The sequence below is a fragment of the Pipistrellus hanaki genome, assembly GCF_964339955.1.
Source record: "Pipistrellus hanaki genome assembly, chromosome: 4".
Taxonomy (NCBI): Eukaryota; Metazoa; Chordata; class Mammalia; order Chiroptera; family Vespertilionidae; genus Pipistrellus; species Pipistrellus hanaki.
In genome coordinates, this window is record NC_140506.1 from 83566858 (window position 1) to 83584329 (window position 17472).

General features: G+C 48.9%; 1 protein-coding gene across 1 annotated transcript; it reads right to left on the reverse strand.

The window, feature by feature from the left end:
- Positions 1–1393: 1393 nt before the first annotated feature.
- On the reverse strand, positions 1394–6075 carry RMI2 (RecQ mediated genome instability 2). Its single transcript, XM_084881185.1, has 2 exons — positions 5749–6075; positions 1394–1588 (listed from the first exon to the last, which is right to left on the reverse strand). Exons 1-2 carry the CDS (start codon positions 6044–6046, stop codon positions 1440–1442), a joined length of 447 nt encoding a protein of 148 aa, XP_084737311.1. The 5' UTR covers positions 6047–6075; the 3' UTR covers positions 1394–1439.
- Positions 6076–17472: the final 11397 nt, after the last annotated feature.

Here is a 17472-nt window from a genome sequence, read left to right on the forward strand (position 1 = left end):
TGATTCCAATTATATGACATACTGGAAAAGGCAATACTATGGAGGTAATAGGCAAAAAAATCACAGTGGTCATGAAGGGGAGAAAGGGATGAACAGGCGGAGCACACAGGATTTTTAGGGCAGTGAAATTATGCAGTATGATACCATAATGGTAGATAAATGTAAAACGTATACAACTGTATATCACAAAGAGTGACCTATAATGTAAATTATGGACTTTAATTAATAATAATGTGTCATCAATTATAAGAGAAATAGAGGAATGGGGTATATGGAAACTATGTACTTTTTGCGCTTTTTTTCCTATAAATATAAAGATGCTCTAAAACTGGGTCTATTAAAAAAAAAAACATACAGCATGTAAAACAATTTATTAGTGGTAGAAAATAAGTAATCCAGCAAAACTCGACAGCAATGTTGAAACAAAACAGGACTCCTTTGACATTGATAATCTAAGGTAGGGGTGTCGAACTCAATCAGAGAAGGGGCCAAAACCTAAAATCCAGCCTAAATCTCGAGCTTAATGGTTTACTGAACAGTCATAAACTGACAATGTCATAAACTGACAGCGGAGTGCAGTGATGACAGCGCGGGGCGGGCCACATTGCAAGGCCTGGCGGGCTGGATTTGGCCCGCGGGCCTTGTGTTTGACACATGTGGTCTAAGGGGAAAAGAGGGTTAAGTAAGAAGCAGAGAGCAGAAATCTAGTATTCAATATAATCCCAACAAACAGCCCTTCCATACCAAAAATGCAGAACTCTACCCAGGAGGATGCTCCCTTGAAGTATCTCACCAAATGTTAAAAGACTGAAGTTAGAAGTTGAGTGAATGCCTGAAAGTTGTTCTCAATCTTTAATTTTAATTTCAACAAGAATTTCAGCATGTCCCTATCATCACCCACATCTAAGAGAAATAGACCGTTAAGGGTTGAGTGGTGTTCAAGAGAGCTGTGTCTCTGAGAGGCTGCTGTACCGCTTGACTTGCAAACTGGATATGGAAGCTGTTGATGGAGAAGACGTGGGGCCATGATGTCATTCTTCTTTCACGCAGTCTATTTTCCTGCCCATAACCACACTTTAATCACCATGGACAATGACTGAGATTCAAAGTTTGCACCATAAAATAGGATCGCAGCAGTCACGGAAAAAGTATCATCACTAGTAAAACCTGAGAAATGCAACATGAGATTTCTGTGTGCTTTAGAGAGAATGAACACGACATCTGCTTTTAATCAACGCACAGGGGCAGCAGGGGCTGAGTTGACTGGAGCGCCCCAGCATTTAGAAATCCTACATCTGGACAACTTGGTGAGCCAAAGCAAAGCTCTCCGAGGAACCTTTGAGAAATACACATTGAACAATGTCCGTGAAATCCACATGGAATAAGAACTTAAGTCCTTTCAGAATTTCCGTTGTTTTTAATGACACTTCCAACATCATCTAAGGAATATTCCTGTGTAAATCTTCTACTTCCAGTGCCCACATGCTTTCATGGACGGGATTATCAGAAAGATCTGTCATCTTCACAGCCTGAAGGCAAGGCTCAGGGCTATAGGCCTGAATCACTCCCATTACCATCACGTACTTTCCTAGAAGAAAAAGACCATGGTAATGTTAAAACTGATAGGAAAAAAAAAAAAAAAAAAAAGCAAAACAGACCCAGTCCTTCACAGGCTTCACTTTATCAGAGAGGCAAATTGGAGACTTTAAAGAAAAAAAATGCTCAGTAGAGATCAAAATGCCAAGGTGGTCAATGATCAATATATCTATCTATCTATCTATCTATCTATCTAAAAAGAGCAAAAAGTACATAGCTCCTGTATATTCCCTTCATCAGTTTCTCCTATTATTAACATCTTGCATTGCTGGAATACATCTACACTAATGAAAGAGAAACATGCAAATTGACTGCACCTTTGCGACACCCACCAGCCAATCAGAAGTGGGTATGCAAATTAACCCAACAAAGATGGAAGGTTAACTTGCATACACAGATGCCAAGTGGCCAGGAGGGGGACACAAGTGTTCTGCAATGCCCCAACCTTGTCCTTGTTCCTTGCTCAATGCCACAGAGTATGTGGCTGTGGGCAGCATGGGAAGGCAGAAAGGTGGCTCCAGGTCAGAGCAAAGGCGGAAAGGCGGCTCTGGGCTGGAGTGAAGGCAATGCTGGCAGCCAGTGAAAGGAAGGCCCATTCTTGCACAAATCTTTGTGCATTGGGCCTTTAGTTTGTTATAATTGATGATACATTATTATTAACTAAAGTTCATAATTTACATTATGGGTCACTCTTTGTAATATATAATTCTGTAAGTTTTACATTTATCTACCATTCTGGTATCATACCACATAGTTCCACTGCCCTAAGTTCAACATTTAATTTGGAACATTACATCTGTATATTCTTTGGTTTCTGGTTTTCAAATGTTAAAAAAATAAAAATAAAAATCAGCAAGCTACCATCTTGCACAAAACAATCATGCCCAAGGAATGGAAAAGACTCACGTCAGAGTATGAGCTGTAGTTAGACAGACTGCTCTTAGGAAAGGGCAGAAAACCCAAGCTTTCTTTTGTCCTTGTTCTTTGCTCAATGCCACAGAGTATGTGACTGGTTGCAGTCATGGGACCAATCCTCTTTCTGCAAAGACAGCCCCAAAGCAAATCCAATTTTCCCTCCCTGTTGCCAAAAGATCTGGGCAAGCTATTTCACCCCTCCACCCCCTGCTGCCCCATTGTTCTAACTGCCTAGGACCAATCCCCACCACCTCCTGCTTTATCCTGACCTGGTGGTACACATAAGCAAATCAACAAGAGGGCAGGCTGCCATCAGGATGATCTAATGACATATTAACTGTGACTTTCTTCCCATTCTAGTGGAGAAGTGGCTCTCCTTGAAAGCAAAACTTGGCAGGTCTTAACCACACAAAACTCAATTGTATAAAAATACCCAAACACAGCAGGAGGGGCAGGCACACTGCCAGGCCTCATCCATGCCCTTCCAGGCCACGTTAATCACAATGCCTCCAACAGCCGGGCTGAGTCTGCATGTGGGTCTGACTGAAGGAAGCCAGGCAAGTTGACACCTGACCCTCTGGTTTTCAACTCCTGAAAGGAGGTACTTAGGTTTCTCTGGACTCGCCTCCAGATTCTATTAAGGAAATAACATAGCATTAATGCCTCAGTGATAGAGGCTAGTTCTAAAAATACATTTGCCATGCTCTCTGTGAATGGCCCTAAGGTGCTGGTAAAGAGAGAACCCTCAAAAAACAATGAATAAAGACACAGGAAAGAACAAGCCCAAGGAGATCCTAACCAGAAGAGGCTAACACGAGCCGCACTTGGCTCTCCACCTGAGGGATGAGCTCAAAGGCATGTGTGCTTTCCTCCCTGCGATCAGACAAGCTGGCTCTCAGTCCTGTCCATCATTCCTTCTCCTCCACAGTCTCTCCCCAGTCTCCCCTTCCCCTCAGTGGTCAAACCCTGGCCATTTCAATCGCTTCCAGCTGGTCTGTTTCCAGCTGTTTCCTCTTTACAACCATCCCTGTCGCACCTTTCTCCAATGCAGCTCCTGCCTCCAGAACCCTCTGATCACAATGTGCAGTCTTGGCCAGTTAGTTTCTCCCCTCTCCACTGCAGACTGGAGAGTTCTGACTCAATTCTGCATATGCAGCACCTGAAGGTTAAGGAAACAAACTGCTGGCTGTTCTGGAGGAGAAAGCAGGGCGGGCACAGCACTGAAGTCATGAATACAGCCCAAGGCCACCTTGAAACAGGCAGGTCCTTCCACAAACAGCTCCGCAGGAAGGGAGCCCTCCCACCTTTCACTTTTGCCCCACATTCTGCTTCAGGCTCCCCAAAGTACGGGGCTCTCTCTCACCTCCAAGCCTCTGCACACGCTATTCCATAGACCTGGACAATCTCCTGCCTCAGGTAGACATAGAGTGACCAATTGTTCTGGTTTTAAAACCGGAAGTTCCACAGCCTGGACCCCCTTCCATCCTAGGCAACCTGGGTAGATTGGACCCCACAGGGTAACTCCAACACAGCCTTCAGGCCACCTCCTCTAATGAGCCCTCCCTACCGTACAGGCCTGGGCCAGTTGTCGCTCCTCTGCTCCTTGTTTACTTTCTTGGCTCTCCGCCTGCAGGCAGTAACAAGCTGTCAATCAAGACTTGGTATTAATTAAGAAGAGGCAATGGCGTGACCCCTGCCTGCAGGCATTCAGGCAGTGAGTAAGTCAGACAGGTTCACCAATGCCCGTCAGTTCAAATGCTAAGGTACCCACTGATGCCAAACTCATGCCATGGCTGGGACTAGACATGGGAGACACCAAGCAGCTCCAGTTACATGGGGCAAGGGTCAGCACACTTTTTCTGTAGAGGGCCAGATAGTTACAATATTTCAGGCTTTGCAGGTGATAGTGTGCTTATGGCAACTACTAATTCTGTAGTTGTAATGAGAAAACAGCCCTACCTCCTGGGGCTAGGAGAGTCTGCGGAAGTCAGGCCCGCAGGCTGGCTGGCTCAGTGAGGGAGTCCCTCTCCAACCTGGTGTCGTGGTGGCCTGATAGGAAAGGAGAGTAGATGGCCCTCCCAGTCCCAGACTTTGCCTTCCTTTTTCAAATGGGAGAGGCAGCCCTTGCCGGCTATAGGTTTGCCTTTCATGTTTATTTTTGGGAGGAAAAAAAAGTAAAAACCACCAAAACCGGTTTGGCTCAGTGGTAGAGCGTCGGTCTGCGGACTGAAAGGTCCCAGGTTCGATTCCAGTCAAGGGCATGTACATTGGTTGTGGGCACATCCCCGGCAGGGGGTGTGCAAGAGGCAGCTGATCGATGTTTCTCTCTCATCGACGTTTCTAGCTCTCTATCTCTCTCCCTTCCTCTCTGTAAAAAATCAATAAATTAAAAAAAAAAAAAGAGAGAGAGAGAAAACAGCCCTATATATTATATAAATGTGTCACAATAAAACTTCACTTAGAGCCCTGGCCAGTGTGGCTCAGGTGGTTAAGTATAATCCAGTGCACCCAAAGGTCACAGGTTGATTCTCACTCAAGAAACATGCCCAGGTTGTGGGGTGAGTGTGGAAGGCAACCAATAGATGCTCTCTTTCCCTCCCTTCCGCTCTCTCTATAATCTATAAAAATAAAAAAATATAGAAATATATTAAAATTTTATCTCAAAAATAACTTTAGAGACACTGATACTTGAATATTAGAATATTACTTCTTTTGATTTTTTTCAACTATTTGGAAATGTAAAAACCGTTTTTAGTTTGTCGGCCATTGGAGAGGAGGCAGCCTAGACTAATGCTGCGGCAGAGGGCTGAGAGGGAGGGACGCTGACAGTGGGGCAGGGGCTGGGGCAAGAAGGGAGCACGAGTATTTCACTGTAAGGCACAATGGTCAGTATTTTTTGAACTATCACAATTTTTTGAAAAACCACCTTCTGGGAGGGGGTTTGTTACAAAAATAATGCTGGGGTCCCTTCCCTGGAGATTACAACTAGGAGGTTTGTGTGTGTGTGTGTGTGTGGGGGGGGCGGTTTCTGGGAACCTGCATTTTAAAAAATCCGCTTCAGCTAATGGTTATCACCAGGTCAGCTAGGGCGACGCCAGATTGGGCTTGGAACCGGAAGGAAGGGTCCTGAATCAGGGAACCAGCACTGGCAAAGCCCGGCAGGAGGAGGGACGACCAGGCCCTGCCCTCTGGCTGCACAAAACAAGGGTCAGCCCCGAGTTCCACTCTGGCCATTACCTGGGGCGACGCAGGGCCGCCCGCGCGGCACCCGCTCCAGACCGCACACCGAGAAGGCGCCGCTCGGGTCCCGCAGCCGCGCCGTGCCGCCGCCCGCCTGCACCACCGTGCCCTGCATCCACACGGCCGCCAGCTCCAGAGGCGCGCGGCCCGCCCGGCACAGCCGCCACGCGCCCGGGCCGCCCTCCGCGTGGCGCCGCAGCTGCTCCGCCAGCACCTTGATGGGCGGCGACGACGGCAGCCGCACGGCCCCCGAGCCGCCGCCAGAAAACGAGTCCGCCCCCGCGGCCGCTGCCATAACGCTCGGCGGCCACTTTCCCGCCAACCTTGAAAGGCAGCGGGGCCGGCCTGCGGGCACCAATCAGCGGAGAGCTGGTGGAGCCGGCCAATGGCCGGCCAGAAGGCGGGACCTCCCAGGGAGCGGACCACACAAGCCGCCAGGAGTGCGCATGCGCACCTAGCGTAAATACCCGCCCCCACGCTGGGACTGAATGAATATAATGAATTAAGAGAATAAATAAATAAAGGGAGCCCGGCCTGTGTAGCTCAATGGTTGAGCACCTACCTATGAACCACAAGGTCTCTGTTAGATTCCAGGTCAGGGCACATTCCCCGAGTTGTGGGCTCAATCTCTAGTGGGGGGCGTGTAGGAGGCAGCGAGGCAGCCTATCAATGATTCTCATCATTGATGTTCCTATCTCTTCCTTCCTTCTTTCCTCCCTTCCTCCCTCCCTCTCTTCCTCCTTCCTTTTCCTCCCTCCTCCCTTCCTCTGCAATCAATAAAAATATATATTTTTAAAAATAATAAATGTAGGGAGGTAAAGAACTTATTTAACACACCTTAAAATTTGGTGTGCATGCATATCACCTGAAGAACGTATATCTTTACATCTCCTTGCATAAGAGAGTACTTTGGGGTTCATAAATAGTAAATACTGAAAGAAATAGTACCATTATGAGCTTGTGTTTATTGGGAGTGATCAAGAGTTGAGTCAAACCCTAGCCAGTGTGGCTCAGCAATTGGATTGTCAGCCAGCACAACGAAAGGTCCCAGGTTCGATTTTCGGTCAATGCTGGAGGCAACCAGTTAATATCTCTTTCTCCCCACCCTGCTCCCTTCCACTCCATTAAAAACAATGGGAAAATACCCTAGGAGGAGGATTAATAGAACAACAATAACAAAAAAAGAATTAAGTCAAGCCAAAAGCCTGGCTGGTGTGGCTAAGTGCTTGAGTGGTAACTCATGCACTTAGAGGTTGCAGATTGGATTTCACCCATCAGGGCACATGCCTGGGTTGAGAGGCAGCTGATCAATGTCTCCCCTCTCATTGATGTTTCTCTCTTTTCCTCTTTCTGAAAAAATATTTTCAAAAAGATGACATTCTTAAATAAAATTAAAAAAAAATTGGGCCAAGAGAGAAGGCTGAGAAGAGGGACAAGGACTGCTGGTAAAATTACCCTTTCTTTTATTGTATATATAAAATATCCTCCCCCTGTGAGTGATGACATTTTTTCCATTGATTTTTAGAGAGAGTAGAAGGTAGGGGGAGAGAGAGAAAAGAGAGACAAATGGATTGGTTGCCTCCTGCTGGAGCCCCGACCAGGGGCAGGGATTGAACCTGCCATGGAGGTATGTGCCATTGACCAGAAATTGAACCCAGACCCTTCAATCTGTGGCTGACACTCTAACCACTGAGCAAACCAGCCAGGGCTATTTATTATATTTTAATAACATAAAATGAATTAAAAGTTAATTAGTACATATATTACTATATTTCTTAAAAAAGAAATGCACATTCATTATGGAAAATTCAGAAAATTAAATATAAACTAAGAAGAAAATTATAAAAAAGCACTGAGATACTGTATATATCCACTGTTAACATTTGGGTATATTGGCATCCAGGTTTTAAAAAATACATATAATTATATAATTTTGATATTAAAATACTGTTTCGTATACATATATATGTATACTTTTTTGAAAGAGAGAGAGGAAGGGAGAAGGAGAGAAACATCGATGTGAGAGAAACATTGATTGGTTGTCTCCTGCACACACCCCAACTGGGGATTGAACCTGCAAACCTGGGCATGTGCACTGATTGGGAGTAGAATGGGCAACCTTTCAGTGCACGGGATGATGCTCAGCCAACTGAGCCACACCAGCCAGTGTTGTGTATATTATTTTCACTTAATAATAAACATCTTTCCATGCTTTCTCTTGAATGCCTGCATAATACTCTATTTGTCTCATCTCCCATCTAACCAATATGCTAGAGTTGGACATCAAGGCTATTTCCAATTTGTTACTTAAAATCGCTACTGTGAACTGACTTAGAGCTAAATATTTGTGCACATGTTTCAGATAAATTCCTAGAAATGGAATTGCTCCCTAAAAATTAGATGTCCTCAATCAGCAAAATCCACAAAACCTAACCAACCCTTAAAATCATAAGACCAGTCCTTAGGAGACTCTGTACTCCCAGGGGTTCCTGCAGTGCTGGGCATACAAAGGGTATTCAGCAAAAACTTGGTTTTTATAAAGCAGCTAAAACATATTGTCTGCACTCACATCCCTAGAATGCAAGCTATTCTGTTGTCTGGGCAGCTTATGTGTAAACTGACGTGCAGCTCCTTGGAATCTCCTTTAAAAAAAATATCCAAGAGCTTGCTAGCAGGGTTTCACTAGCTCCTGAAGTTGTGAAATTGGAGTCTCAAATTATTGTTGTGAGCAGAAAACTGGGGTGTACTGACACATGCTGGGAGACTCACCTCTATGGAAGATTTTCTCCCTCTCTACCCACTACTCTCACTTTGGACCTCAAACAACCCCCTTGGCCCCAGCTCCCAAATGCGATCAAAGCCTTCTGGAAAGGGGATTTCCTGCCACCTGAGGACAAAGGTAAGGCAAGGGGAATTCTGGGCCGTGGCCTCACATTCAATCCACCCGTTCCCCTGGACAGATAAGATCTAAAACGCTCAGATTGCCTGGGACAAAGACCAAACCCTACCACCCAAAGAGTAGGGGTTTATTCTGGAAGGATATATATGCAATGGCATCTTCAAAACAGCAGCAATTAGCTGAGCTTTTACCATGGTACTATGTGCTAAACACCTTGCCAGGTGCTTCATGTGCAGAGTCTTATGACAATCCTAAGGAGAAAGCTTTCCTTAAGCCCACTGTTTAGCTGAAGAAATTGAAGCTTGGAGTGGTGATGTGACCTGCCCAGGACCACACAACTGGTAAGAGGGGGAGCCAATGATTCTATCCTCACCTGGAGCAAAGGGTCCCTCCCAGGTATCTTTCAATAATTAAGCCCCCAGGTGAAGGGGGCCCTTACCCACTATCCTGGGTCATCACCAGGCAAGAATACCCTGGAGAATTAAAAAAATACAGGTTCTATAAAAAAACACACAACTTAGGCCTGGCCAGCATGGCTCAGTGGTTGAGCATAGACCTATGAACCAGGAGGTCACAGTTTGAGTCCTGGTCAGGGCACGTGCCCGGGTTGTAAGCTCAATCTCCAGTAGAGAGCGTGCAGGAGGCAGCCAATCAATGGTTCTCTCTCTTCACTGATGTTTCTATCTTTCTCTCCCTCTCCCTTCCTCTCTGAAATCAATAAAAAATATATTTAAATACACATATACTGTATATATGTGTGTCTATATACATACATGTGTGTATGTATATACATATATATAATAAACACAACTAATAAACAGAGTCCAGTCCAGCATTCCTTAGTATCTTTCAGGGATATAAGCTATAAAACTGGGGCAATATATTGTATCTGTAATGGACCCCTTTTCTTGAAATGATGGCAGTTCTGAGAAAGTGGAACTGTTCTAGAAAACTGAGACTGAGTGAACATCACCGTCCATGTTTGCATCGAAAAACACGCGCGCGCACACACACACACACACACACACACACACAAATCCTCTGAGCAAGGCAGTGAACGGGAATGCCTTATTTCATGGGCAGGAAGAAAAGTGGAGAACACAAAGCATTGAAATGGCTCCCCAAAGGCAGCAGGTGTATTCTTCTGGTGGGTTTCAGGAGGGCTTAGGCTGGGAGGCAGAGGGATGGACATGATGACCACCCATCAAAGCCCAAAGTTGTTTCTCCAAACCAGAATGCCCCCACTGCCAGGAAGAGCTATTTTCTTAGCTGTGCGGGGCTGAGCTTGTCTGGGGGTGAGGGGGCATGACCCTCATGGTGGATTCACTGAGGCATGCAGCACTGTGTCTGGGGACTCAGAAACCTCAGCCTTGCAAAACAGAGACACTAGCGTGAACCCAGCTGGGAACAAAGGAAGTATCAGTCAACCCTGGGCAGGTGGTTGGGTTGGTTGAAGCACTGTCCCATACACTAAAAAAAAAAAAAAAAGAAGAAGAAGAAAGAAGAAAGAAGAAAGAAGAAAGAAAGAAGAAAGAAGAAAGAAGAAAGAAGAAAGAAGAAAGAAGAAAGAAGAAGAAGAAGAAGAAGAAGAAGAAGAAGAAGAAGAAGAAGAAGAAGAAGAAGAAGAAGATTGAGGGCTCAATTCCTGGTCAGGGCATATGCCTAGGTTGCAGATTCAATCCCTGGTAAGGGTGCATGCCAGATGTAACCGATCTCTCTCTCTCTCTCTCTCTACCTCTCTTTCTCTCTCAAATCAATAAAAACAAATTCTCAGGTGAGAATTGAAAAAAACACAAACACACAAAAAAAACAAGGCTGCATTCGGGTGCCACAAGAGGCTGGGCTGGAGACAGAGCTTGCAGTTGGCCTCCCCGCCCCCCCCCCCCCCCAGCTGTTCTCGGGGACCTGTGTGCAGAGGCCACTTAGAGGGGCTGAACAGTGCTGGCCAGGGAGTCCGCAGAAGAGCCCTGTGCCCAGGCATGAGGACAGGGGTTTGGGGAAGCTGGAAAGAACCAGCTCCCGTGTATGAACAGGCTGGACCCCCATGGGATGGTCCTTTTCACAGTCCAGTCTCCAGATCTGCCTGATGAGCCCGTGAGTGACTGCCTGGTGCAATTCATCCCTGCCCCTGCTCCTCATGGAGGTCGCCCACCCCCATCTTATAGGAGCGGACACAGGGCCCCCAGCCCACACAGCTGGATATGCTGTGGGTAGATGCCTTCACCAGCCTTTCTCACCACTTGGGCCCTGGTGACCCAAGACAGGTCCCCAAGACGCACCCCCATTTCCTGAGGACGCTCTGCCCTCACCGGCCCCAGTGGTGCATGACTTTCCTCGGGCTCCTGCGATGGGCTGCATGTCACAGAGCCACAGCCCTGCAGCTGGCCGTGGGGCCAGGTGTCCTGCCTTCATTTACATCCCTCCACACCCTGCAGCCACGGAGGAGCAGAGGAGCGCGAAGGGGAAGCCACAGCAGACTAGCCTGGTCACCATGCCCACACCACGGCTACGCAGTGTCTGGTGGAAACTAAAACACGAGGTTTACAGGAATCAGGGCTCCTGAGCAACACTGAATGTGAAAGCAAAACTCACTTGAACACTTGCAGAGTAAATACACAGATGTACACGTGTGTGTGTGCGCACATGTACATGCACATAGGAACATACACACATGCACTCACAAGGCACACAGGACCCTCTCCTTGCAACCCCCTTCCCAAGTGGCCAGCTCTCACCACCCCCACCAGCCCCCAGCAGTCAAGCTGATCAGAGGGAGGGAGAGCTGGGCTGGGGTTCTGGCTCTGGCTCTGCTGGCTTGGCGCCCTCTATAAAGGATTTAGCCTCTCTGAACCTTGTTCGCCCTTGTTCCTAAAGAGGAGATAATTATGATTATAATGCTAACAACCAGCTTCCTTGAGAAAGATAGCATGGCCAGCCAAGCACACAGTAAGAGCGCAGTAAAAGCTCGTTAAAGGAATGAAACGAATTCACCACAGATTGAGGGCTGCCGTGTTTGCAGGCAGGACCCCAGGAATGCTCACAGCAGAAGAGGAAACTGAGGCCCTCAGGGTAGCAGCATCTTGTCTGAGTCACTAATATCTACAGTGGGGACCCTATCTCCCGACCCCAGCCCAGCCAGCACGTCCCGGGGGAGGCTCCAAGGCCCACCATGCCCCACAGGCCCGGGATAGGTCCCTGGCCAGCTGGTGTTAGGGGCCGGTGAGCAGGGAGCCAGGGGCTGAATGGTGGGGCTGAGGTGAGGACACCGAAGCCCAGAGAGGGAAGGGGACTAGCTCAGGATCACCCAGCACACCAGCTTCCTCGAACCGGACCGCTGTAACACACTACCACACACTGGGTGGCTTACAACAACCCAAACTGCTTCTCTCACAGCTCAGGAGGCCAGGAATGAGAAATCAAGGTGTCAGCGGGGTCCCCCTCCCTCTGGAGAGGCCAGGGGAGAGTCCCTCCTGACTCTTCCCGTTTCTGCTGGTTCAGGCATTCTTTGGCTTGCTGCGGCCTGATTCCAGTCCCTACCTCCGCCCTCACTGGCCTCTACCCCCATGTCTCTGTGTCTAAAACCACCTCTGCTTTGTTATAAGGACATCTGCCACTGGGTTTAGGGCTCTCCCTAAGTCCAGATGTTCTCATCTGGAGATCCTTAACTTAATTTCATCTGCAAAGACCTGTTTTTCCAAATTAGGCTACATACACAGGTCCTGGGGGTTAGAAAGTAACCCATCTTTTGGGGGGCCTCTGATGAACCCATTGTATGGGTAAGCCAGGGGTAGTACCAGGCAGAGTCCTTCCCATACCCCAGCCCTGGTCTGGGTTATCACAAGCAAGACGAGGGCTGGGACCAGACAGAGATAAGACTGTGGGGCTTCCCAGCCTTGCCTGGTATCTTGATCTTACCTCTTATTTGCTGTGAAACCTCAGGCAAATAACTCACTCTCTCTGTGCCTCGGTTTCTTCACCTATAAAAGGAAGATAAGACAGTTCTTAGCACATAATGGGAACTAAATGCACTGACAGATATAAAGCCTCAGGACAGTGCTTGCCTGAAACCTAGGAAACTCACAATAAATATTTGATAAATACACAAAATCATGTCTGACACACTGAATGCTCAGTAACTACTGTCTAGTAAAAAGGATTGCTCACCAGTGACAACCTGGGTTCTCCTCCTTATTCCCCTACGCCCCGCCCCCCAAAAGAGAGGAGGTCACAATGGTCTCCACTTGTCAGATGGGAACACTGAGGCCCTTGTGGGGACACCCCAAAGTTGGTGTCCTAGGCCCAGCTGAGGGTCCCAGGTGCTGGCTTTTGGACTCTAAACCCGGTCATATCTTCCAAGCACAGAGAGAAAAGCAGGACAAGTGAGGAGGTGCTCCATCAGCTATGGCGAAAGCGAATCCGGGGATTAGTCTGACAAAGAGCAGAGGTTCTCAGTGTCACGGGGCCTGTGAGGAATGCACATTCTCAGGCCGCCCCCGAGTCACGGAGCGCTGGGCAGCTCTCTGGGTGTCACGATGCATGCTGACCTTTGAGGACCACTGGCCAAGGGAGCCACCCCCACCCCCAGGGTAGAGTCCTTGGGCACATCCTCCTGTCCCCAGGCACCCCCTTCCCAGCTGGAAAGAGAGGAACCTCCCGGGAGGCTGCACCAAGGCCTCGATGAGCTCACACCTGGCCCTGTGCAAGTGCCGACACGGAAATCATTCCATTTCAGGGACTAGCTTTCATCTGACAGTGTGAACTCGTGTGCGTGCACACATATGCACATGGGTACACACACATGTGCACCCTAAATATCCTTCTTTTTTAGGAAGGGATATAAAAGTGTCTTCAAAACTCTGTATTTTTTTAAATTTAATTTTATGCTGCTGGTTAACTCCCCCAATCAAGTCTGCTGCTCCTTGAAATCCTAAAATCAGGTAACCAGTGCTTTAAGGTCAGAGTCACTGAAGCTCTTTCACAAGTGGGTAAACTGAGGCTCCCTGTCTCAGAGGGATTAGGGGCCCCTGAACCCCCACTTGATTCCCAGGCAGGCCACCCAGACCAGCTGGGCGGTACTCAGCACTTACCTCCTTGGGGACTCCTAAGGGCTGTGCTTGTATTTGTGTGTTTCATCTGCACAAAGGACCCACAGCCCCAGCATGTGCACAGGCAAGGAAGCCAAGGCACAGAGAGGTTGAGCAGCTGCCCACAGACACACAGCAAGTCGGTGTGGAGCAGACTCTGACCTCACACACTGGTTCCAGAGCCAGAGCCCGCACTGCACCACACAGCCCTCCAGCCCTGGGGAACCAGGGACTCTGAGGAAATGAAAGAACAGAGTGAGGCAGGAGGGGCCGGAGGGAGAAGGAGCCAGGAAAGGGCATAGCAAGGGCGGGGTGGGGGAGGGGGTCAGAAGGGCAGAGGCTACTCACAGAAGGGCCCAGGCATCACCAACAGTAAGAGGGAGGGACAGCAGGAAGGTGCCCTGCTGCAGATTCCTGCAAAGGAGGGAGTGTCCGGGGCTCTTCCTGAAAGCAGGCCCTGAACCGGGCACTCCCTGGGAAGCAGTAATCTACTTCTTGGAACTTCTCCTAAGCATTTTCCTGGGGCCAAACCACAGAGGAGGTGGCTTTGTCTCTAGGCCCAGGGACCACACGCATGTCCTGAGAAAGGGAGATTGGCTGGTGGGGTGCCCTCCGATCCCCCAGCACCTGGTGGGAAGGGTGGATGGGAGGGGGCTTTGGGGGGAGGATCGGAGAATACAGAGAGGGCAGGGCGGGAGAGGAAGGCTGAGGGGCACTGTGTGTGGCCAGGCCCAGGCAATGATAGTTCATTAACCATCCCGAGTTCCTCCTGAGACCATTCTTGATTTCTTTCTCACTGTTATTTAATGTTGTTTAATTCCCTGCCCACGTAGCATCCGAAATCATGTGTGTGCAATCTTTTTCACCGGGTATAACCCCATGCAGTGAAGTGCACTCACCTGAAATGTGCACTTCAGTGAATTCTTACACAGGTAAGCTGAAACCCTGACCAAAGCCCTGGCTACTCCTCAGGCCAGCAGCACCCACCCGTCTCTCCAGGGAGCTTGTTGGACACGCAGAACTGCAGGCCCCACCAGCGGTGGGTTGAACAGACCCCAGAGGATCCGTGTCCTGAGGCCTAGAAGCAGCCCGGTCACCCAGACCAGCATTTTACAACTCCCCGGGGAGCCTGTGCAATTCAGGAGAGGGGAGGGGGTCACATCGAAGGTGACCAGATGCCCCAACCAGGTCCTCGCCCTGGACTTTGCTACTTTGTGCCTCAACTTACCCATCAGGAAATAGGTACAGGAACTCTGCCTCCCTGTCTGCCATTGCAGTGGGACCCTTTGTATACAGGGGGGCTTGTGAGCACGTGACACTTTCTGGGGCCTGTCTGTACACAGCTTCATTTAAGCCACACAACAAGCTTATAAGGCAGGAACTATTATTATTATATTAATATCAGCATCAATTAATATCATCGTGTCAATATGAATATGAATATGAATAATGTGCCATTACAGAAGAGAAAAATTATGGCCCAGAGAGGTTGCCTGGGATGACTTCAATGTGAGACAGCCCAGATTTGGACCCAGACTGTCTGAGTCCAAAGCCCTGACTGACTTTAACCTAAATCTCTCAGAAAGTGAGCAACATAGGATGTCCCCCCAGCGAGCTAGTCTAGGAAAGAAAGCCTCTTCCTTTTTCTTCTTCCTTAAAAAGCACGCGCACACATCCACACAAAACCCGCGTGCGTCTGATTTAAACAAAAATCCAAAGCATCCAAAGACTTTACAGGAAAAAGTGTCAGCTTCCCTCCCACCCCACCCCAGCCTCTGGCTGTCCTCCCTGGGGGCGACTGCTGGGATCCGTGGCTTGAGGGCCTCTTTGTAAAGATGCTCTGTATGTCCCAGCATACAGGAAGCACACCAGTTGTTTTCACTTAGACAAATAAATGGTCCACACCCAGACCTGCCTGGCTTTATCACCTGCACTTTGTCTCCCTATCAGCACATAAAGGCTGGGTTATCGTGTGGATTTACTATAACCTGCTTTTCACTTTCAGACTGCCGGGCACACAGGTTCTTTCCAGTCTTTTACAGCCACAGCATGCCGTGCCAAGTCACCTTGAGCTCAGGTTCTTCGGCGCAAGGTGAAAGACGCCTCCCAGAGGCAGAACCACCCAGCCCTGGTGTGTATGGCTTTGACCTTGGCAGATACAAGGGGCATTTCTTATCTGCCGGTCTTGGATGGGACTCAATAATTCTGGCGCCTCTTGTGCCTGGATCCTGGGTGGGGGCTGAGAGGAGGGGCCCAGGGAAGGAAAGATTAGGCTTTCCAAGAAGCTGAAAGTGGAAGCTGAGAGAGGTGTCAGCAAGACCAAAGGCGCCTGGACAGTGAGGACCCAGCTGTGTAGCTGCTTCTCCAGGAAAAGGGCTGGGAGCTTCCCTTTCCCTGAACATCCCACCGGTACAGGAACTCACGTGCCTCGAAGTCACTCAGACTTGAGCTTTGCCTTAGACCAGGGCCTGGAAGGCAGTGGCAGCCTTTCTGGGCACTCACTTAACCAGCAGTTGTGTGGCACCAAGGTATCCGGCCATGTTGGTGCCAACCTCCCTTGGGCCAGGCAGAGCTTTCTCTGTTAACCTTACAGCTACTCACGGGGTGCCGGCTGGGTGTCAAGGACTGTTTCAAGCAGAGTACACACATTAGTTAACTTAATCCTTGAAAACTACTGTGAGGGGGTATGGTTTTCACGCCCAAACCACAGATGAGGACCGGAGGCCAGAGAGGTTAAGGACTACGTGTAGCTAGGGAGGGACAAAGCCCATATGAACACTGAGCTACGAGCACTGGCTCCCGCATCCTGGGGGGCTGGTTAGAACACGCTGTGCTGGGTCCACCCTCAGACTTCCTGACCCTGTAGGTGTGAGGCGGGACCCCAGATGCCGCAAGTCTAACAAGGTCCAGGTGATGCTATGCTACGGGTCAGGGACCACACTGTCAGAACCACTGCCATTAGCCATCTAGAACATCTCTCTACACACCATCAGGGCCTTTCCTGGATAAGAGCTGGTCATCAAGGCCTCAGACCACAATTCTTCACAAAGCGTCTCACGCAGCGCCCCCACCAGAGGCGCATGATGAGAAAGACAGAGCTGGTGCGGGGCACTCCCGGGCCCCTGGGAGCCGATGCTGGGAGTGTGAGTTTCCTGAAGCTGGACATGCACATGGCCTAGGGTCCCGCAATCCCCCTTCTGAGTTTGTGCCCAAGAGGAATTCGGCTGCATGGTCGCCATAACAGACACAAGAATGTTCAGATCAGCACTATCCCTAACAACCCAAACTGGGAGCAGGAAACTCAGAAACAGAACAGATAAACAAGTGCGCTCTGTTCACCCAACAGAATCACACAGGGATGAGAACGGATGACCGTGGCAGCACACGGAGCCAGAGCGAGCACACAGATGCAGCCCTCAGACAAGGAGGCCAGACACGAAAGGGGACACGCTGCATGACTGCAGTATGACACTGGAGAACGGGGCCGGGCTGGTGACAGTCTGGCCAACAGGACCTGGTGGGCGAGAGGTGTTGATGGGGCGTGGCCTGCAGGGCTCCTGGGAGCTGCATTTCCTCTCTCAGTCTGGGTGGTCACCACACGAGTGTGTTCACATGTAAAATTCCATCAGAGATTTAGGCACTCTGCTACTTACATGTTATTACACAATAATTTCTTTTATTTTTTATTTTTTATTGTAGTAAAATGCATTTAACCATTTTGAAGTGCATAATTCAGTA

Excerpts from the sequence above, each read along its gene's own strand:
- RMI2 (XM_084881185.1), bottom strand. The coding sequence starts at position 6,046 with ATGGCAGCGGCCGCGGGGGCGGACTCGTTTTCTGGCGGCGGCTCGGGG. Across the intron at positions 1,589-5,748 it reads GCGGCCCTGCGTCGCCCCAG|GAAAGTACGTGATGGTAATG; the intron begins GTAATGGCCAGA and ends TTTTTCTTCTAG.